The sequence below is a fragment of the Paroedura picta genome, chromosome 7, assembly GCF_049243985.1.
Source record: "Paroedura picta isolate Pp20150507F chromosome 7, Ppicta_v3.0, whole genome shotgun sequence".
In the NCBI taxonomy this organism is placed as follows: domain Eukaryota; kingdom Metazoa; phylum Chordata; class Lepidosauria; order Squamata; family Gekkonidae; genus Paroedura; species Paroedura picta.
This window is the reverse complement of record NC_135375.1, coordinates 114,496,445-114,519,218: the sequence shown is the minus strand read 5'-3', so window position 1 is coordinate 114,519,218 and position 22,774 is coordinate 114,496,445. Positions and strand designations below refer to the sequence as shown.

The following is a 22,774-nucleotide window of genomic DNA, read 5'->3' as shown; positions in this document are numbered from 1 at the left end:
ATATGGTAAACTGAGTCTGGTTCTGTATGGCAATACCTGCAAATTCTTTCATTGCGGGGAATTCTCCTATACCTGCCTTCAACCATTGCAGAAGGATAAACGTTTAGTCTGGCTAACATAAACGCTCTGCGGTTTGAAGGTATTATAAGGTTGGAAAAATAGTGTGCCATAGTGTTTGGGGAGCACGGTCCAAGACCAAAAGCTTGTGGGGAGCACAGTCCCCCTGCACCAGCATAAATTATCTGGAGATCAATATCCTGGATTCTTCTTTGGATAGTTTGAAAAATATGATCCTCTCCAGAGTTAGCTAAAGAATCAAGGTCAATGCCTATGGATTTAATTTTAGAGGCAATGACCTGAGACCATTTAGAAGTATAATGGTCAGATGGAAGAAGTGCAAGGAGACTATTTGGCGGAGGGCTAAAGAAAAGATGGAGCCAGTATTTGATGGATCAAATCCACGCACGTGATTCGATAGTGTGTAGACCCAGCTCAGCACATAAAGTCAAATAGGTTACTGAATTCGGTAAGCCTAAAATTCTGCGGTAAAGGCCGCAGACATACAGCCAGCTTCTTTATTCAGAGACTGGATCCATACAGGAATCCCAAAGAGCAGTCGAGGGATCACGGAGGCTTGAAAAACCCGAAGAGCCACAGGCACATATTGGTTGCCCTTCTGGAAGTGGAAGTGACTAATGGCCTGTGATTTATTCTCGGCCAAGGAAAGACTAGTATTACGGTGGGGAGACCATTTTAGGTTATAATGAAAAAGAAGCCCCAGATAACTGAAGGACTTAACCTGCAGGATCATCCTAAAGCAGGGGCTCGTGGGAATTGTAGTCCATGGAGGGCCGCAGTTTGACTACCCATGTCCTAAAGCATCCATGCTAAGTATCTGTCCAGCCGCTGCTTAGAGACTACCACTAAGGGGGATTACACTGGCAAACTGCTCTGTCTGTGATCCCCCCCCCCCCAATATCTAGCCAAAACCCTTTGGATGAAGAAGGACTTCCTTTTATCTGTTATAGCCCACTGCTCATTAATTTAGCTGTGTGCCACAAGCTCTTGTATTGCGCAAAAGGAATGCAATTGTTTTATATAAACTCTCATGCAGCAAGATCCAGTGTGATGTAGGGGTTAAAAGCAGCAGACTCTAATCTGGAGAACTCTGTTTGACACTTCTCCTCCACATGTAGCCAGCTGTGTGGCCTTGGGCTAGTCACAGTTCTCTTGCAGCTGTTCTCACAGAGCAGTTCTCTTGGAGCTTGCTCAGGCCCACCTCCCTCACCGGGTGTCTGTGTGGGGAGAGGAAGTAAAAGGTGTTTGTCAGCCACTTTGGGACTCCTTTGGGTAGTCAAAAGTGGAGTATAAAAAATAGCTTGTCTCTTCTAAGCCACCATCATGTCACTCTTCAATTCTGCCCTAAATTTCTGTAGGAGACATGCTTGGCAGTCAGAATTACTTGTCAGGTTGTCTTCTCCCTATATGTCTCTCTAGCTGAGTTGACTGGTGGGAAATAGCTAGAACCATCACACTGTCAGGGCACACCTACTTTCTAGCAATAAGGCAATTACAAATTTGTAAGCCCCCTTCTCATCACGCTTTCCGATTCTCTTTGCAGCCAGTCACAAACTGTGATTTGGTTAGTTGGATCCAATGCCAAGCTCACACTCGACTTCATAAACCAAGTTCAGCTCAATTGTAGCTCTCACCTGAGCTGCAACGGCTGGGAGGGTACTTTGCAATTACAGTCTGAGAAGGCCATGCCAGGGGCTGCTACAAGATCCCACTTATAAAAGGGCTGGGGCATGCAGAGGAGTCAGCCAGTGGGATGGGAAGGTTGCCATGGGAGAAGATGCAAATGCAGGTGCATGCAGCCCAAAACATTTAGGAAGCTGTTCAGCAATGAACATTCAGAACCAGACCACAGTATTCTGCCCCCACAGGGCAGCCCCACAGAGAGCGCTTTATAGGGCAGAAGGCATGAGACCCAGTTCCCCTCCCTGTCGCTGCAGCCTCCTGTTATCTCCAGGCCCTCCCAGGCTGCTTGAGGAAGGAGGGGGAAGGCCAGGGAAGATGTGCTCCAACCCGTGTGGGAACTCTCCAGCTGGATTCCACCCAGGGTCCACTGGCAGCAGATCGACTGCTTTGATAGCAGTTTCTGCTGTCTTGAGCAATCATGGAAGCTGATTCATAAAAGCTTTTAATAAGCCATAAGTACATTTGCAGTGGCCTGTTTCTCACATCACAACTAAGCCATTTAGCAGAACTAGAGGTTAGTGGTGTGCTATTCCATCCATCCATCCATCCATCCACTCTTTCCTAATTTGGCAAACGGTGGGGTGTTCTTGTCATCCTGCGACAGGATGGGCAGAGCTAAGCCAGAAGGTTTCTTTTTTAACGTCCTGGCTTTCACTAACAACCTCAGCAGCTGGCGAAATCTCCTCTGCCATTCAGTCCTTGAGCAACTTCAGTGTTCATTTCTGCTTTCCGGGGCATTTTACTCTCGACCTCTAACCAGCTCTAACCAGCTTTACTTCCAGCTGCACACTGATTTTTTAACTTCTGATGCAGTCCTTGGTGTTTTCATTTTTAGTGAACAAACTCCCCAATATTACTGAATTGGTCTGAGTTATTTTGATCACATTATTGTCAAGAAAATATTGCAAATGTCTGTTTTCAGAGACCTTCTGGGACGTGTAACGGGCCCCTTGAGCGGCTCTCTTCCCCGCCGGTCTGCCCAGCTGTTTGCTTGTCCAGCGGATCCCAGTTCCGTCTTTAATCACCCTCTTTTCTGCTCTGTTTTCCTTTTGTCAAAAGGAAGTGTCCAGTGAGAGGAAAAGGCCAGTGGAAGCCAGGCACCGTTCCTCCAGCACCGCTTCCCTCACCTCCCCTCACAATTCTCCTCCTGTGTTACCCTTTGATCCCCAGCACTATTCAGCCCAACTGCAGCACCTCTCCCATGATGCACCAGTGCCTAGCATGGTGGGCAAGACACATAGACCATCAGGTAATGACTGGCCCCTGTGTTGGGAGGCGAGAGAGATGTGGGCTTCTTCCTCTTGTGGCACGAGGCTCCGGGCAGGGCTGGCTTGCTCTTAGGGTTGGGTGCTTCCGCGGTCGCCGAAGCAGCCAACCCTATTGGTGATGGCATAGCTGTGACCTCTTCAGCTGTCTGGAGAGCCAGCTCGGTGCAGTGGTTAAGAGAAGGTTTGATTCCCTTCTTCTCCGCATGCTGGGTGACTTTGAGCTGGCCACAGTTCTGTTAGAGCTGTTCTCACAGTGCAATCCTGTCAGAGTTCTCTCAGACTCACCTACCTGTTGTGGGAAAAGAAAGGGAAAGTGATTGTAAGCTGCTTTGGGTAGGGAAAAGTGGGGTATCAAAACCAACTTCTTCCACAGAATGATCAGTGCCCCCTCCCCCCCTGCACACCGTTTGACTTGGCTGATGACCACTAACTTGGGGAACATGTAACAAAAAATGCACAGTGTGCTTTTTAGAATAATGGCATTTTCTTTAGAAGTTCATGTGGTGGCCTGGTCAGCATGCACCCAGGAGGCTCACTTTCTACCCGTAGTTCAGTTACCGGAGTTTGGGAATGAGTGGTGTGTCGAGAGGCAGGTATGACTCGCTGCTTGTCTGGACTGCCTCAGAGAAGATGGTGCTCTGGATGCTGTAAAGGCCTGTGTTAGAGATGGGGGAGGAAGAGGAGTTTTGAGTCTTTTCCCCAGTGTATTCCCTCCTTCCCACATACCTCACTCCCCAGACCACCTCCACCCTCCCAGCCCTCCCAGCCAGACATCATTCTAGTGGGGGTGGTGCTGGGCCTGCTTTCTCGTGTGGGTAGGATGATCGCACCCCATGCCTAATCTTCAGGACTCCCTTCCCTTTGTGTGCTGGCCTGGGTCTGCTTTCTAAACACTTGCAAGCTGGACGGATTTGGGGCACGTCTCTTCAGGTCTTTCACTATTGGAATCCACGTTGGCCACTGAAGGACCCATTCATGGCACTGACAGCCCTGCATGGCTTGTTCCCGGTCTGATCGTAGGCTGCCTTGCAGATGGCATAACTGGAGTCCTTGGCCAAGGGGGTGCTATATCAGCACGTGCCAACCGGTCATTGGCCTTTGCATGTTGGGAGACCCCTGGGCTCCACCGTGTGCACAGAAAAGGTGGCCTGGCTGCCTTGGGAGCCTGCTCAGAATGAGCCATGCCCCAGCTGTCCAGAAAGCAGCCCCTCTCCTGTCATGAGATACTCAGCCTGTGGCAGTTGCGTTTCCCAGTGGCAGACCCACCTGTGGCCTCATTCTGGGGTATGCTGGTCTCCACAAGAAGAGACCCAGTTTGGGCAGCCAGTGGAGATGAAGGCTGGTGTATAGAATCACAGGTCATTTGGCGGATCCCAGACTGTCATTTTTGTCCCACCCTTCCTCCAAGGAGTGGGGGGAGAGGGGGATACATGGTTCTTCCTGAAATGATTTGGAGAGAGAGGGTGGGGAATCTGCATGGTGAGATTTCCTGCCAGAGATTTCATGCTGCCTCCAGTTTAGCAGAGAGTGGCATGAATTCCCCTCCCCTGTCTGCACAGGAAGAGCAGCTTTCAAGGGACCACAAATTTTTAAATCAGCTGATATGGAACACTTGGAGTGGGGAGGGGGGATTAACTGAAGACAGCCGAGCAGCAGTAGGGAGGAGACAGAATAGGATGTAAAGAGAGATTCCAGTATTGACAACTGAAGACACCCAGGAAGTCCGTCTTCGTGTGTGCTTTGGAAGCTTCAGTTTGTCCATCTGGTCCATCCACATTAGGCCCGCAGGTTCAGCAGCGCCTGGTTAAAATCTGCTGCCGCAGCACGGCCACTGATGGTGTCTGCAATCCCCAAATGCCACTGACTCCCCCCCCCCCCAGTGCAGCTCAGCTGTGTGGCACCTTCAGCCTTCCTGAACCCTCCTGCCTGAGTCGTTCCAGCCGGACTGTTCTTTGTGCCCAGCCTTGGCAGGGTGAACACACAGGCGGTTCCCAGAACAGCACTCCAAGCTGCAGACACTTCCTGCCTTGGCACTCCTTGTGGCTGAAGCTCAGTTGACCTTGATTAGGGATCAGCAGCGAGTAGAGGCAAGAGAGCTTACCGGCCAGCACTCACCTGAGGCCTCCTAATGGGCACGCTGCTGATGGCGCCTTGCTTTGTCTCATGCAGTCTTTCCCCGGGGACTGACTGAAGTGACTTGTGTGGTCACAGCCTTTCCCCAATGGGCTCAGGCTAGTCAGCCACAATTCTCGTGCTTCTGGGCCCAGGAAGAAGTAGTCCAAGGTCACTTTTGGGAAGGGTGAGAGCATGCCAAGAGCACAAGATGTGCATCTTTGTATACCATTGTAACTCCCCAGACACACCATTGTGCAGCTTTGGGCACAGAAAACACAATTACGTACTTATTTCTGTTCTCTTTCCTTTTTCAGGAAGCCAGAAGAACATCCAGAACATTCTGGCTGTGCTTGACAGGAGTGAGGCATTCCGAGGTGAAGACCACCCAAGTGCAGCCTTGAGCGATGGGGGCCTCTCCTTCAGGCGGCAGCAGGTCCCCGCTTCTCGAGGGCCAGGGCCTCTCCCCTGCCAGCGTTCAAGAGGGCAAGAAGCAGCCCAGGCCTCTGGCCCCTGCCTGCCGACAAGTCTCACTGCCAGACCAACAGCAACCCTGCAAGACAAGCCGGCTGCTCACTGGGGTTGTCCTGCCCAATCCAAGCAGGGATCAGGAGAGCATTTCCTCCAGCCGCTGTGGCAGCAAGGAAGCCATGCATTTTATGTTGTGGACTGCAGGCCGCTGCTTGACATGGGTTACGATCCCTTGAGAATGGTGCGTGAGCCTTCGAGAGACACAGTTGGTCTCGAGGCTTGCCCTGTGCCTCCCACTCAGGCAAAGGCCCCAGGGCCAAGGAGGGTTGACATGCCCCCCGATGAAGACTGGCGGCAGAGCAGCTACATCCCTCGGCATGGACCCAGGCCCAGGCTGCCGGGGCACAGGATGGGCGAGACTTACGCATCCGCAGCTGAGGCACAGCAGAAGCGGCTGGCTTGCATGGTGGCTGCCTCTGAGCTGCCCGGCAGCGGCTGGTGAGGCCTCTGTCTAAGTTGGCTCCCCGATGACGTTTCATCGGGTCCCTGACTTGTAGCTATGGAAGGGCAACTGATAGCCGGACAGAGAGTGGGATTGTTTTGTTTTCTCTCTCCAGTTAGTGTCTGTGCCAATCCTGACCTTAAAAGTAGCGCAAACAGTAAATGGAAGCGGATTACACTGTGTTTCTGTATTGCTGAATCACTGTTGCGGGGCAGGGGAACCGTTTGATGGGTCTGTTCTCGAATCTTCTCCGTGGGTACATCTCGCTGGCAGGAGAGAAAGATTTACATCCAGGTTGACAATGAAATCTTCCCTTGTCTACCACAAACTGTCTCTTTAGTCCTAGTCAGCCCACCAGTTAACCTGTTGCTTGGTTTGGACTGTGCTCTGTTAGTTGGTTGTGCGTGGGGACACGGCTCCCCCACATCTCAGAAAGGAAAGTGGCCGTACGGGCCGGCTAATGAGGCAGGCGGAGGGTTCTTTGTGCTCTCATGCCGGACACGAGGGACGGGTGCAGGGATCTGCCAGGGTTCCTCCCCCGTTCTCCTGGCAAACTAACATGGCTTCAGATAGCAAAGACTGTTACAGCTGCATGGTGAAGTATAACCTTGTAAACACAGAATCACTTTAACTATTTTAGGGTCAATCTTACTGGCCTTTGTAAGTATTTTTCAAATAAATCCGTCTGGTAGTTCTATTTATTGAGTGGTGTATGAATTGCTTTCATGTTGCTCAAACAACAAGGGATCTAGAAACAAAGGGTTTCTCCACCCCCGCCCTCCCCGCCCCCCGCCTTACCTCTGGCCTCATCCTTTTTTCTCCGCTTGCACCTCTGACAGTTGTGTCATTTGGTTCTTACAGGGCCATTTCGCACGGCTTCAAAATAGCACAATGGTTGCTAATTGAAAACGCTACTAATTTGCCTTAACGCACGACGTCGCAGACAATCTGCAACACTCCGGAAACCAATCAGCAAAAAGCGCTTCGTTGTAGCGCTTTTAGGGGAATCCAGAAAAGTGGATTCACCCTCCGGATAGCGATACACTCCTGCAACCAATCTGCAACACTAGCGCTAAAGACCTGTGCGTTACCATTGTTGCGGGTTCTTCAAAGTCCCTCCTCCTGAGCCTGTCCTCCAAACTTCCGGCGAAGCGATCGCCATTTTTTTTCTCCAAGCGAGCGGGGATAAACGCACCAGCGAGCCTCTTTCTGTTTAGAGGCTTCCCTGGCTTCAGTCCTTCACCTTTAGTCACTAAGCACAAACCACATAAAAGCCCGTTTGCTGAAATCAAGTCCCTTTATTTTTTACACATTAATTCAGCCGAAAATCGGGCCCGTGAGAGGGGGGGGGATTTTTTTTTTATCACTTGAGGCAGCGTGCCAACGATCATACAATCAAACGACAGCTCACATTAGGCAGCTGGATGGGTCTCTCCGTTGCAACGAATCTACCTAGATTCGTTGCTATGGGTCTGTTTTTTTTTTTAAAAAACCTTTCTTAAAGGGAAAGGGGCTGTTTGGGAGCATGCTAACGGCTGCCCATTGGCTGCTTGACGGCCAGGGGCGGGACGAGCTTGGCAATAGCGCTTCCTTTCTAGCGATTTCTGCCGAGACCGGAAGCCTGTGGGAAACGCTAAAAAACGCAACTGATTCCACTACAAAGGCAGGTATGCATAACGACGAATTCCACTATTTTAAATGGCGATTTTTCATTCCGCAAACAATTTGCAACAAAGATCCCCGTGCGTAAAGGCCCTCAGTCTGCACCTGGAGTGACCAGGGGCCAGTTGCAAAAGAAGTTATCCTGGAACTATTGAATTAAGAAAGGAAATATTTATAAACATAAAATAATCTGAGGAATGTCTGTCAATGAGATGGACTTTTTGATAGCCTCAAGGACATCACACACTCGCGTGTGCAGGCACCTGGGGCTCCACCCACCACCCTCGTTCCCTTCCAGGCTCTGCAGCCTCCATCGCTAGTGTTGACACTGACTGTTTTCTCTCCTGTCCAGATCTGCGTATGACATTAAATTCTGGAACCAGAGTATTGAGCAGTCCCATAATAAATGCCCCAGGCCTGCCTGCCACCCCACCCGCACCCCGGGTTCTTCCAGTCATAGAGGCCCTGCCCTTTCGGAGGACTTGCAGGCCTTGGGCTGGGGCTCCTGCAGGGCTTGCGAGACTCAATGCAAGTGAAGTCTTAGAGAAAAGTAGGTCCGTTCATTTAATTCTTCTACAAATAACTGGCTCCCATTTATTTCTGATGGGTTATCGTTGACAGACGTCTGGCATTAACCCAGGAGGTAAAGCCAATAAAGCAGTCCGATGTCCTTGTGCTTCTCTTGGAAATGGCTGCCTGCCCAGAGAATGAGGAACTTCAGGGAAGTCTGTCCTCAGAGCCCTTCTGAGGTCTCCCCCAGCAAGGAAACTGCAAGTGACGGAGCCTCATCTCCACCACCATCCACGGGAAGGTCACTCATGAGGAGCTGGATCTGCTGTGGGGAAAAGGCAAGTCCAGCCTTCCTGCAGAGCTCTCCTGCCAGTGTGGCCTGTTGCCACACCCCTGTCCAATAACCTCAATCACAAGGGTAGTCAAACTGCAGCTCTCCAGATGCCCATGGACTACAATTCCCATGAGCCCCTGCCAGCATTTGCTGGCAGGGACTCATGGGAATTGTAGTCCATGGGCATCGAGAGGGCCACAATTTGACTACCCCTGCTCCAGCAGGTCTAGCCTTGCTTGAAGGTAGATCTGTCAGCTTTTGATAGTGCTCAATAGTCTTTTCTCAATATGAGTAATATAATCCCTTTTGCAGTTTCTTTGTCAACAGTTTTAGATTGTCAAAAACTGTTATGTTTACTGTGCAATCACTGTGCTGCCATGGATCTACCAAAAACAGCCTGCCCAGCAACAGAATCCTTACAATTATGTAAAACTAGTAATCAAGCCCGCTGCAGGCAAATGCAGCGGGCGCTAGGTACTCACACTCGCTGAGTCTGCAGGCTTGTTTTGGGGGTGGCGGCGGCGGGCTTGTTTTTGCGGCGGCGGCGGGCTTGTTGTTCCGGCGGCGGGCTTCTTGTAGCGGGGGCGGGCTTGTTTTTGCGGCGGTGGGTGAGGCGGGCTTGTTTTTGCGGCGGCGGCGGGCTTGTTGTTCCGGCGGCGGGCTTGTTTTAGCGGCGGCGGGCTTGTTTTAGCGGGGGCGGGCTTGTTTTAGCGGCGGCGGGCTTGGTTTTGCGGCGGCGGGCTTGTTTTTGCGGCGGTGGGCGCGGCGGGCTTGTTTTTGCGGCGGCGGCGGACTTGTTGTTCCGGCGGCGGGGTTTTTTTAGCGGGGGCGGGCTTGTTTTAGCGGCGGTGGGCTTGTTGTTGCGGCGGCGTGCTTGTTTTTGCGGCTGTGGGCTTGTTTTTTCGGCGGCGGGCGCAGCGGGCTTCTTTTTGCAGCAGCGGGCTTGTGTTTGCGGCGGCGGCGGCGGGCTTGTTTTAGCGGTGGCGGGCTTCTTTTGGGGGCGGCGGCCTGACGCGGCAAGAGGCGCTTCGCGCCTCTCGCCGCGTCAGGCCGCCAGGCAGGGAACCCCCGGCAGCCGCGCTTCGCGCGACTGCCGGGAGCTCCCTGGGGCGGGGGCCTGACGCAGCAAGAGGCGATTTGCGCCTCTCACCGCGTCAGGCCGGGAGCAACTGCGAGCCGCGCTATGCGCGGCTCGCAGTTGCTGGGGCTGGGAATCGGAGGGACCAATCGGCAGGCGCTTCGCGCCTGCCGATTGGTCCCTCCGATTGTCTGTCGTGAGGAAGGGTCCAATCCGGACCCTTCCTCATCACGGACTAATCCCTCCTCCACACCCCTTAACGAATTATTTAGTCCGTGGCGCCCGTGGCGCCACGGGCGGTTTAAAGATATTGGCACACAGGTGTATTTTAAAGGCCCTGTCAGGAGGTGGGGAGGAGAGGTTTTTTTTAACCTGGGCAACCCTGACCTTTTCTTTTGTTACATGAACAAGGGGGAGGGAATGTTGCATCTCAGTACACCAGAAGTTAAGTACATATTTATTTCCAAAATTCATACACTACCTCTCTCCCCTCAGCAATGCCACCAAGGCAGCTGAGAGATTAAACCAGGGGCTCATGTAGTAGTCCATGGACATCTGGAGTTTGACTACCCCTGGATTAAACAAAAATAATTGCTCCTAAGGTTCCAGGTCATACATGCACCATTTATTCCAAAGAAAAGAATTTTCTCAAAATGACCCAGGACGATCACAGAAGCTTATTATGAAGAGTCTGTAAGAAAATTTAAAACATCGTTGGTAAGAAAAAAGCCAGGAATGTTGTACTAAGGATTTTTTCCCCTCCACAACAGTGTACCTGCTCATTCTTTGAGGGGAGCAAGGGTTGAACGATCAGAATCTATTGGGAAGGCTTATCCTATGCACCCTATAGGGCTGTTCTTGCCCTTTCAGACTTTTTGTTCCCAAAACTCAAAGGACATTTAAAAGGAACCCACAATTTGTGTCCCTGAGGAGGCCAAAACTGCTGTTTGTCTGTGATGTTAATCAAAGAGTACAAAATTATTTCAGGAAATACACATACATAAAAAGAGGAAGGAGGGACGGGGGGAACACCCGGTGGAGAACAAAATCTTCCCCCATTGGTGGAAGGCAACAAGAGCTTACAGGCAGGTCTTTCTGGGAAAGAGAGTCCCAGAGCTGAGGGCGTGGCAGAGAGGGCCCTCCTCTGTGTTGCCACCTGTCTGATCTGAAGCAGGGCCTGGAATGTTCCCCCAACAGTTGGGGAGAGTCTCAAGAGAACAGAGTCCTTTGGGTAGGTTGGTCCCAAGCCAGGTCGACCATTGTGAATGGTTCATAGAAACAAATGGGGAGCCAGTGCAGGATGGCCCAGCATTGGAGGGATGGGGGCCCACCCCAGTCAGCACCCTGGCTGCAACCTTCTGTACCAGCTGACATTTTGGAACACATCAAGGGCATCCCTGCATGCAGGGCAATGCACTGACCTAATCGAGATGGAAGCAGGGAATGTCCCTGTACCCAGATCTTCTCCAGTGGAGCAATGCTAACCACTGGGATCAAGCTCCTCCTTGTGAGGAGGGTTGCAAATCTTGTGGCTCCACTATGGGGAAGTACTCTCTTCAGTGTTTGATCCTGCTACTTGAGAGCAGGATGCAATCTGCAGCGCTAGACAGACTGCCGCAATTCCCCCTAAAACGGATATTTGACAGGTAGACCCTGACCAGGAAGGCTGTCTACACAAGGCAGAGACAGTCATTCTCCTTGGCCACTAGGCCCCCCAACCATCAGGCCTCGAGCTTCCCTCTCCTTTTTGCTCTTTTGCCTATCGCACTGGAAAACATGTCCCCCCACCGAGCAACAGAGCCCCTCACCAGTGGGTTCCCAACGGAATGTGGAGCCAGCAGCCTTGCCAGCCCATCGGAGCCCAGTAAGAGCCAGCCTGGTGAGGTGGTCAAGCGCGGCAGCTTTAATCCAGCAAGCTGGGTTTGATTCCCTGCTCCCCTGCATGTAGCCAACTGGGCTCACCACAGCTCACCACAGCCCTGATAGTGCTCCTCTCACAGAGGGCTCTGTCAGCCCCACCTGCCTCAAAGGGCGCCTTGCTCCCCGTTCAGCAAGCTCTGTGCTACGGGGGGGGGGGGGATACTGTGGCCCGGCACCGAGGCTTTCACGGCCCGGGGGTTGGCGATTCCTGGCACATAAGAACCAATGCTTCTTGTTCAGTAATCTCAGGGCTCTCTCAGGCCCACCTGGTGTCTGTTGTGGGGTCTCTGTTGTGGGGAGAGGAAAGGGAAGGCGAATATAAGCCACTTTGAGTTTTGTTTAAAAGTATTTTGGGGGCTAAGGGCTTTGTATTTTGAAATTGTATTGTTGCTGGTTGTTTTGGGGGGTTATTTGATTGTTCTGGGGGGGGGTTATTTGATTGTTGTTTTTTTCTCCCCAGTTTTTCTCAGTTGCCACCTTTGGGCTTCGTGCCCTGGGTGACTGCTGGGTGGTTGGTTGTTGTAGGTGTTTCTTTGTGGGGGCTAGTTTCAGTTGGGGAGGGGGAATTGTAGTTGTTCCTAGTTTGGTTTAGCTGTTAGGGCCTTGCAGGGCCAGATTTTCTTGGTTGCCACCTTTGGGGTAGTGCCCTGGGTGGCTGGCAGCTGGTTGGTTTTTTAGAGATTGTTTCCTGGGGGGAATTGCTGCATTCTTCTTGGGGTGCCCAATTAGGAGTGACCCTTTAAATACGCAGCAAAATCCATAGTTTTAGGAAAAATTATAAAGTGCTACTAATTTTTAGAATAGATAGTTTCTTTCCTAAGTAGCCAGATAGGATTGAATTTTTATAAGATAACAGTGAATTGGGATCTAGGCTAAAATAGTACTTTCTTAATAGTTTAAAAAACTTGAAACCAGCAAGGGCTGTGCCTTATTGAAGGCCAGCTTTCCTGGTAAAGACAGGAATTGATTTAGAGGCCACCAGGTTCAGGGGTTCTTCTTAGCAGATCAGGTGGGTGCTTGGTGCACAAATCTGCTCCAGCCTCCCTTCTAGCTAGTAACACTCAGGTAGCTTAAAACACTTTAAACGTGTAAAAAGGTTTTTTTTTCTAATTTTTCCCTGCTGTAGGTTAGGTAGGGCCAGTTAAACTTAGGTAGGGCCAGTCAGTACAGACAGGTTCCTTAAGTTAAAAAAGAAAAAAGAAACCTAGAGAGAACAGTAAAACTCCATAGAAGTCAGGTCAGTTTAGGGTCTATCTAAATAATCTAAACAGGTAGCTGGTGGGAGGTTTTATAAGTTGCAAGGTTTCCTTAGAAACAGGTGTTAGGGCAGTTAGTGGCAGGGCCTCAAATTTCCCTGTCTCTTAGATTAGAAGAAACAGTTTGTCCAAGGAAACATGAGTGGCAAGAAGGAAGGTCAGGCAAGGGGCCCTGGGGAAAGGCCCACCAGAAAACTAGAGGGGTGGAGGGGAGTGAGAGGGGGAAGGAAGCGTCCTTCCCCCCACCTGAGAAGAGGCCAGTCTTGGGTCGACCTTCCACCACTCCGACCTCTGGCCAGAGTGGTGCAATAAAGAGCATCCGAAAGGGTCTCTTTATTGAGGCAGCTGCCGGGGCAACCCCTTCTAAGGTGCGTCAGGCAGGGGTAATTGCTGGCACTTCTGTGGGGCCTGCTGATCAGGCAGCCCCTCGTGTCACTCCCTTTGCTAATGAGGCATGGAGGCGTCAGGAGGAGTTGCCTGATCTTTCCCTTGGGGTGAGCCTTGGGGACCTATGACTTGTCCTTCATGACCCCAGACATCACCTTGGGGGGTGCAGAGAGCCCTGGAGGAGATAGGTGAGGGACTGGCCCACCAGTCTACTCTCCTTTCTCCTCCAGGATCCAGCAGGCTTGAGTTGGGGGGGGGGGGGGGAACAGGATCAGATGGAAGAGGTGGTGCAAGAGGGAGAGATGGAGGTTGCACCCCCTGCCCCACCATCTTGACCCCTTTCCCCCTCTCTCACTTCCTTCTGTCCCCACCTCAGGACACGGTGTGTCTGGCCCGAGCTCCTCACAGGAGGCAGCTCAGGGGTCTTCCCAGGCTGCAAGCCAGCCTGCGTTGTCCAAAGGCTCCAAAGTCTGGAATTACTTCCAGACTGTGGAGGGAACACATTTTGCAGAGTGCTAGCTCTGTAGGCAGAGGGTTAGTCGTGGAAGACAGGAGCGTCACTACACGACTAGTGGCCCCATGAACCTCCTGAAGAGGCACCACCAGGCTGTCCTACTTCAGGGGGAGAAACAAGCTGGCAATGGGGTGCCTGCACAGGCACAACCTCCCAGCACGAGGCTGGAGAGTCTACCCCGGGACCTCCACCTCCAGAGTTCTCCCTAAGAGTTCTGCTCAGGGAGCAGGTGGAGTTAGAGGGAGGCAAGCGACCATGGTGGAAATGCTTGCCCAGGCTGGCAGCGGCATGTCAAAAGGGGGGTTTGAGGCAGGGTGAAGGGCCGCGAACTATGACCTAGCTGCGCTCATGGCCATGGGAGGGTACCCCTTTCGTCTGGCTGACGTGTATTTCCGCCGACTATGCCGCCGCATATCCACCTGGTACATGCCTCCTAGTCGTACTACGATTACTTCACGTCGGACATATGGACGTCATGTCATGCGCAGGATGCGTACATCTCGCTGACTGCGCATTGGTGGGATGTACGGGGAGTGCTGGGTGGGGTTGAGCCCGTTAGGGGCGGCTCGGTCAAATCAGGGACACTAGAAAGACGGGATAGGGAAAAGCAAAACAAGGCAGGGCAGAGTATGCTGGCAAGCGAGGCGTCCAAGGGACTGGGGATTGCACCACGGGGAAGGGCTCGACGTCGGGTAAGGCAGTGCAAGGGTGACACAGGAGGAGGCAAGGAGAGCGTCCAGGAGGCACAGGAGGAAAAGGGAAACGCCCAAAGCACAGAGGGAATGTGATTAGGGCGTGGACATATATATAGTAAGGGGTGGGGCCTGAAAGGTATATAAAAGGAGTCACAGGAAGGGTGCAGGGTGGTTGTTGTTGCCTAGGTGTGGTGTTGTATCCATGGTGTGGAAAGAGCTGGAATAAACCTGTACTTACCTTGAAGACTGGTCCTGCAGTAGTCATTTTTTCATAGCCCGAGGTACCTGGAGAGGGAAAAGAAAAGAAGGGTTGGTGGTCTGGCAAGCCAGGAAGGACGCGCCCTTTACAAATGGAGTACTAGGGGGCTTTTCGCACGCCTTCAAAATCGCACAATGGTTGCCAATTGAAAACGCTATTGATTTGCCGTTATGCACAACGTCGTTGACAATCTGCCACACACCTGAAACCGATCCGCAAAAAGCGCTTCGTTGTAGCACTTTCAGGGAAATCCCCAAAAGTGGATTCACCCTCCGGAAAGCGATACACTCCTGCAACCAATCTGCAACACTAGCGAAAAAGACCTGTGCGTTAACATTGTTGCGGTTTCTACAAAGTCCCTCCCCCTGGCTCTCTCCTCTGATCTTCCGGCGAAGCGATCGCCATTTCTTTTTTCTCCGAGCGAGCGGGGATAAACGCACCAGCGAGCCTCTTTCTGTTTAGAGGCTTCCCCGGCTTCAGTCCCTCCCCAGAGTCACTAAGCACAAACACAGAGAAGCCCGTTTGCTGATGTATTTTCCCTTTATTTTTTACACTTTTTTTGGCCGAAAATCGGGCCCGTGAGAGGGGGGGGGGATTTTTTTTTTCACTCGGAGGGAGCGTGGCAACGATGAAACGACAGCTCAAACACACCAGGCAGCTGGATGGGTCTCTCCGTTGCAACGAATCAACACAGATTCGTTGCAATGGGTGTGCTTTTTTTTTTTAACTTTCTTAAAGGGAAAGGGGCTGTTTGGGAGCATGCTAACGGCCACCCATTGGCTGCTTGACGGCCAGGGGCGGGACGAGCTTGGCAATAGCGCTTCCTGGCTAGCGATTTTTGCCGAGACCGGAAGCCTGTGGGAAACGCTACAAAACGCAACTGGATTCCACTACAAAGGCAGGTATGCATAACGACGAATTCCACTATTTTAAATGGCGATTTTTCATTCAGCAACCAATTTTCTACAAAGATCCCGGTGCGGAAAGCCCCTAGATAAAGGATTAGATAGAGACAGTACCATAAAAGTTAAGGGAAAAGACAAAAGGGATGGATCACTTCCCCAAAACCTTTACGAGATGGTGAGTCAATTAGGTTTGAAGGATATATGGAGAGAGCGAAATCCAAGACAGAGAGAATATACATACTACTCAAACAGATTTAACTCCCATTCCATAATTGATATTATTTGGGCAACAAAGAGAGTTATGAACGAAGCTATCGATATGGAATTTCATCCTAGGTTCCTTTCTGATCATAAAGTGATAGAAATTGTCTATAAAGAGGGTAGAAGGAAAATGAGGGGATGGAGAGTGAACGAGAGATTATTAAAAAATATGGAGGTGATAGAAAAAGGTAAAGAAAAAATTAGAGAATTTATAGAAATTAACTGGAATAATGATACAAGTATAGGCAATGCATGGGATGCGGGGAAAGCGTTCATGAGGGATTTCTTCATCAACCAAAGTGCAATTATTAGAAATAAGAGGGAAAAGAGACAAAGAATTATTAGAACTAATTCAGCATAAGGAAAAACAACTTCAAGTACAGAAATCTAGGTCTATTGTTAAAGAGATTAATATTATCAAAAAGGAATTGGAAACAATTATGGATAAAGAATTAGAATGGAATCTGGAGTGTCTCAAACAAAGAACGTTTGAGACTTCGAATCGACCTGGGAAATTTTTAGCCTGGAAATTGAAAAAACGTAAAGAAAGCAGAATTATTAACAAAATTAGGTTTGGGAATCAATTAATATTTGATCCAAGTAAAATTAAGAGTGAGTTTGTAAATTTTTTCTCCCATCTTTATAAACAGGAAGAACCCAAAATAGATGATATTAGGAATTACATTGAACAACAAAAAATAAGAAGTTTAACTGAAGAACAGAGGGAAATGTTAAATAGTTTGGAAGAGTTGGAGACAACCATTAGTAAGCAAAAACTAAATAAATCACCAGGACCCGATGATTTGTCAGCTGTTTACTATAAGATGTTTAAACAAGAATTGGTAAAACCTTTACTTGAAGTGATGAATCAGGTACTGAAAATTGGTGAAATACCGAACTCATGGAAGGAGGCAAATATAACGCTCATACCCAAAGGGAATGTGGATCAAGAGGAAATAGCAAAATTGTAGGCCTATATCTCTTTTAAATAATGGCTACAAGATTTTTATGAGTATAATGGCACAAAGATTGAAAAAAGATTCTGAGTATATCCACAAAGATCAGGCGGGTTTCTTACCAAAGAGAAATGTTAAAGATAATATGAGAGTAGTACTGGATATCCTTGATTATGAGAAACATTGTGAAAAGAAGATGGCCTTAATTTTTGTTGATGCTGAAAAAGCATTCGACAATATTTCTTGGTATGTTATGATGCAAGTCTGAAAAGATGCAGATGGGGAAACACTTTTTGAGGAGTATAAGATCAATTTATTTAGAGCAAAAGGCAAGAATTATAGTAAATAGTGATTTAGCAGAGGAATTTAGTATATATAGAGGAACGAGGCAATGGTGTCCACTCTCACCCCTGCTTTTTATACTAGTTCTTAAGGTATTATGCAATAAGGCTAGATCTGAACAAGGGATTAAGGGCACTAAAATTGGTCAGCAAGAATATAAACTGAAAGCATTTGCTGATGATGTGGTCTTTTTCTTAGAGAACCCTCTAAGCAATATGAATGAGATGTTAGAAGTTATTAAGGACTTTGGTCAGGTAGCAGGATTTAAGATGAATAAAAGTAAAACAAAATTATTTATTAAAATATGAAGTATGAAGAAGTGGAAAATTTACAGGAGATGAGTGGTTTGAGATGTGAAAAAGGTAAAATATTTGGGTATCTGGTTGACTAATCATAATATAACACTATTCCGTAATAATTATGAGAAAGTATGGAAGGATATTAAGAAAGATCTAACTTTATGGAATAAACTCAACCTCTCTTTGTTAGGAAGGATATCAGTTATAAAAATGAATGTGCTTCCAAGGATGATGTATCTATTTCAATCAATCCCGATTATAATTAAGAAAAATTACTTTTTGAAATGGCAGAAGGATATTCAAAATTTTGTTCGGGCAGGGAAAAGACCAAGAATTAGTTTTAGAATCTTATCAGATCTAAAGGGAAGAGGTGGGCTGTCTCTTCCAAATTTTTATTTATATAATGAGGCTGTCAAATTAGTATCGGGTGACATTGCATGATATCAGATTATTAGATCTTTGAAAGATGATTTGGATGGCATGTTTACATGTGGCATGATAAAGAGAGGATACATAAAGATTTTAAGAATCATTTTGTAAGAAGAGCCTTACTTCAGACTTGGAATAGATATAAAGTTAGGTTAGAGAGGGGTACCCCACTTTGGATTTCTCCTAAAGAGATAGTTAAAAGACCAGAAAAGAATATGAGACATCAATGGATTAGATATAGAGATATTTTGACTAACTCAAAAGAAGGCATCAAAATGTTGAGGTGGGAAGAAATGGCCGAGGCAGTGGATGGATGGTTTTAGTACCACCAGGTATATGAATGTTTTAAGAGAGACAAAGCAACGGGTTTTACTTTAAATAAATCCATATTTGAGATAGAGATAATACACAAGAATGAGAAATTTATAGCAAAGGCTTATAAAATGCTATTAGAAAGGGATACTGAAATGGAAAGCGTTAAATTAGTTATGGTTAAGTGGGCCAAAGATCTAGGCCATCCAATAGACATGGAGACTTGGGAACACTTATGGAAGAAACAAATTAAGTTTTCGGATAGTTATGATTTGAGGGAAAATTTTTATAAAATGTACTTTAGGTGGTACTTAACTCCGTCAAAATTGGAAAAATGGTTTCAGGATGTTGACAGATGCTGGAAGCGTAGAATACATGAATGTAACTTTTTCCATATGTGGTGGAGTGGCCCAAAATGGTTAAATTTTGGAATAAAATATATGTAGAACTTAAGAAAATGTTGGAAGTTAACTTCAAAAAGAAACGAGAACTATTTCTATTAGGCATTATGAGTGATGAAATACCTAAAGAATTCAATGTATTGTTATTGTATGCCTTAACAACAGAATGGTGGTAGCAAAGGTTTGGAAAACAAAGGAGACCCCATCGCTGGAGGACTGGATAATGAAACTGTTGGATTTTTCAAAAATGGCAATACTCACAGCATTGTTTAAGGTCAGGGACTTAGAAAATTATAAAAATCAATGGAGATCATTTTGGAATTATATTTGGAAAACATACTAATTTGGATTGGGAATCTTTAGTTGAGATTTAAACAGGTGGTTCAAAATTTGTGCAGTTGTATTTGTCTCAGTGTGCAAAAATTATACAGTATGTTGCATAAAGTGTTACTGGAAGTTTAAATCTTTAACTGCTCCTGGGGAGCATGTGAAGGGTGGGCGGTACTCAAACAAGAGCTATTGCATACTCAATCAATGACTATCCCAGAAAGACGAAAACACTGCAGGAGCTCTAAGAAGCCTATTTGGATGAACAGAGAACTTCAAGAGGAACTAAGAAAGAAAAGGAAAATGTTCAGGAAATGGAGGTAAGGACAGAGCTCTAAACATGAGCAGGCAGTGTGATGCAGCAGTAAAAAAGGCGAATGCCATTTTGGGCTGTATCAACAAGGGCATCACATCAAAATCACAAGATGTCATAGTCCCATTGTACACGGCATTGGTCAGACCACACCTGGAGTACTGTGTACAGTTCTGGAGGCCTCACTTCAAGAAGGACGTAGATAAAATTGAAAGGGTACAGAAGAGAGCTACGAAGACGCGGCCTGGAAAAGCCCCGGACATGCCAGTATAGCTTATACTGTCTGTTGCTATCAAGCAGGATCCTACTATGTAAATTTTGCATTGTTAGTGTGTCATGTTAAAATGTATACTTTTAGTTCAGCTCTGTTCCAGATCTTTGCTATCCCAATCCTATTGCACTATTTATTGGGCATCTCATCCTGTTGATTGTGTTGACTTACTGTGTGTAATCTTCCTTGAGTCCCAGGAAGAAAAGCAGACTATAAATAACACAAATAAATAATAGCAATTCAGTAAAAAAAAAACAACAAAGAATGTGGCCTGAGTAGAGCAGGTGAAGTTGTGGTGGTTGAAGGCGGTGGCCTAAGTGAAGAAAGGGAAAGGTGACTGGAAGCTGTTTTGAGACACCTTTGGGTTGTGAAAAGCAAGTCTTCCTCTTGTTCTATATTTGTTAGAGGGGGGGAGGCTGGATGAGAGAGCCAGTGATGAGTCTACAGCATGGATGGAGCACCCGGATTCTCCTCTGAGCTCCTCCATTTGTTTTCTGAGTCTCTTCCGGTTTAGTGCGTAGGCGCCGTGAAGCTTTAAAGCTTCACAGGAGGTTTTTGGGGGGATCTCCAGGTTTCCCCTGGAGGCTGACATCCCTGCACCACTAGGGTTCCTAGTGGTGCAGGGATATTCCCCCACAGACCACTGCAGGGCCCCCCTGTTCTCTGCAGGAGAAACCAGGTGAGAACTAAGTGGACCTCATTGGTTCTGCAGTTCTCACCTGGAGGCTGCTTAGGCTGCCAGCCACAGGTTTCCCCTGCAGCTCTGGCATGCAGTGTCCCTTTCCCCCAGGGGAGCTGATGGGAATCGGGGAACTGCTCTAGCAGCATTTCCCATCTATTCTCATCATCTCATGCCTGGAGTGTGGCATCTACATGCCAGAAGTGGGAGAGAGAGTCCCTTCCTGGTCTGCTCTGTTTGGAGCCAATGCAAGTCAATGGGACCATTGACTTGCATTGGAAATCCTTCCCCCGCTTTCCCTGGTGGCTGGGGGGAGGGTTGTAAGTTGAACCCCTGAAACTCCTTGGGGAGCTCGGGGAGGGTCTTCCCTGACTCCCCTGCAAGTTTCAAGAAGATTGGACCAAGAGGTCCAATCCTGGGGGCTCCCAAAGAAGGTGCCCCTATCTGCTCCATTGGATAGAATGGAGTGTCAGGTTCTTTGTTTCCCCATAAACTTCTATGAGGAATGTTCTTTGGGAGCCCCCAGGATGGGACCCCCTGGTGCAATCTCCGTGAAACTTGCAGAGGACTCAGGGAAGACCCTCCCTGACCTCCCCTGCACGTTTCAAGAAGATTGGACCAAGGGGTCCCATCCTAGGGGCTCCCAAGTGCATGGGAAAAAATGATTTCAGCAGGTAAATTCCCAATTTCCTTCTTCAATTCCTACTCCGAAAACGGTCCAAATCAGGGCCTCCGTGCACAATCCACTCCTAACTGTACCAAGAGATCCTTTACAAGTGGGAGAGGGTAGACATTTGAGGTGGAAATGGCCTTGGGCCCCAGTAATCAGTGCACAATCGTTGTTGTTATTGTTGTTATGTGCGAAGTCGTGTCCGACCCATCGCGACCCCATGGACAATGATCCTCCAGGCCTTCCTGCCCTCTACCATTCCCTGGAGTCCATTTAAGTTTGCACCTATAATAATCGTAGGGTCCTCTATTTTCCCCTTACAAACATCAAAATAGGTGCGGAGTTTCTGCACCTCTGGGCCCCCCCCCCCCAGGGGTTGGGATCTGGGCCGCCACTCCCCACATCGGGGACCTAAGCCATGGTAGCTCTTGCCTCCAAGGCCACGACCGACGTCACACCTTCATCCTCCATTTCACCTGCATATTTCCCCAGAATGCGTTGGGCATATGCCCTGGCCTTCCCTTCCTTTCCCAGGAACAACATTGCTGTAGCCCCCAACAGATCGTCCAGCTGAGCTTTGGATTGCGGCTTCATTTCAACATACTCCAATCGCTGCAACGTCTCCACATCAGGGCTGTTGTGTTGACCCGCCTCAGTCCAGTCACCCAGTTCCAAGTCCTAGGCTGCAGACACACGGACCCCTTGGCGGTCACTCATGGGCTGCCCCCTGGCTTCTTCCAGCTCAGGGTGCTCACCACCACTGCAGGTATGAGCATCACTTTGGAGTCCTGCCATGCCCCCTGCTTTTGGAAAGTCAAAGGGGAGCCTGGCCATCTCCTGGAGCCACTGCTGCCATGTCACTTGGCCCCTGGGCAAAAAGAAGAGGCTGAAGACCCAGACCATGAGGCCTGCTGGCTCACCAGGGGCCTGAGTGGCCATGAGCCAAGGTAGGTTGGGGCAAAATCCCCAGGGTGCCCATTGAGGGGTGAGGGTGGTAGGTGGGGGTGCAGTGAAAGTGTACTGAAAGTGCCTTCTTCGCCAGGCGTGAAGCTGGGAAGGGGTGGAGAAGCTTAACCTGCCAAGGAGGGCTCCAGGGCCCTTTCCCTCACCGATCTCTGATCCTCAAGTATGGCCACCCAGATTAGCTCTGTTATTTTACAGCTCCCCCTAGTGGCCGCAAATATAGCTAGCCATAGGTAATCCCAGCCCTGATTCCCTCTCGCCGCCCACCCGCAGTAAGAAGCTTCCCGGGCCGCAAGCTTGCGGCCTGGGAAGTTTTTTACTGCGGGGGGGGGGGAGCTGCGGCCCGGCGCCATAGCCTTCGCGGCCCGACACCAGGCCGCAGCCCGCAGGTTGGGGAACACTGCCCAGAACCACACGGAGCTAAAAAGACCATAGATTGCCCCCCCCCCTTTGGATCCCACAAGCCACCTCGTTCTGAAGGGCACTCCGTTTTGAAAAGAAAGGATGGCAATTACCCCGCCCTGTGGCCCCGTATTTCTGGTCACATTACGGTTATGGGGAAAGAGAGAAAAGGCGCTTTTAAACTGCTCAGAGGCAACTGAGGCCTGCTGGGTGACTGTGGGCCATTCTACTTCTCACAGACCTCCCAGCCCCACTTCTCTCATAGGGTGTCTGTTATGGGGAGAGGGAGAAAAGGCGCTTTTAAACCGCTCAGGGGCAACTGAGGCCTGCTGGGTGAGTGTGGGCCATTCTACTTCTCACAGACCTCCCAGCCCCACTTCTCTCATAGGGTGTCTGTTATGGGGAGAGGGAGAAAAGGCGCTTTTAAACCGCTCAGGGGCAACTGAGGCCTGCTGGGTGACTGTGGGCCATTCTACTTCTCACAGACCTCCCAGCCCCACTTCTCTCATAGGGTG

At 49.1% G+C, this 22,774-nt stretch overlaps 1 protein-coding gene and 2 long non-coding RNA genes across 12 annotated transcripts in view; 1 reads left to right on the top strand and 2 right to left on the bottom strand.

Annotated features, from left to right (window-relative positions):
- USP54 (ubiquitin specific peptidase 54) overlaps positions 1-6,811 on the top strand; it is a 116,274-nt gene extending 109,463 nt beyond the window's left edge. For 8 of the 9 annotated variants that reach the window (XM_077346054.1, XM_077346058.1, XM_077346057.1 and 5 more), the window contains 2 exons: positions 2,821-3,010; positions 5,459-6,811. In XM_077346054.1, coding sequence (XP_077202169.1) covers positions 2,821-3,010; positions 5,459-6,114 — 846 coding nt within the window. In that variant the 3' untranslated portion in view covers positions 6,115-6,811. The remainder of the gene's footprint in view (positions 1-2,820; positions 3,011-5,458) is intronic. The other variant, XM_077346062.1, reaches the window with a different exon arrangement.
- Positions 2,821-5,461, bottom strand: LOC143841587 (uncharacterized). Its single transcript, XR_013232733.1, has 2 exons — positions 3,588-5,461; positions 2,821-3,318 (listed from the first exon to the last, which is right to left on the bottom strand). It is a non-coding gene; the product is annotated as an uncharacterized LOC143841587 (long non-coding RNA).
- Positions 6,812-7,498: 687 nt separating the features above from the next.
- Positions 7,499-22,417, bottom strand: LOC143841588 (uncharacterized). 2 transcript variants are annotated; one of them, XR_013232735.1, is made up of 4 exons: positions 21,499-22,417; positions 14,709-14,755; positions 10,180-10,389; positions 7,499-7,924 (listed from the first exon to the last, which is right to left on the bottom strand). It is a non-coding gene; the product is annotated as an uncharacterized LOC143841588 (long non-coding RNA). The 2 variants fall into 2 exon arrangements; XR_013232734.1 differs by lacking the exon at positions 7,499-7,924 and having other exon boundaries at positions 9,933-10,389.
- Positions 22,418-22,774: the final 357 nt, after the last annotated feature.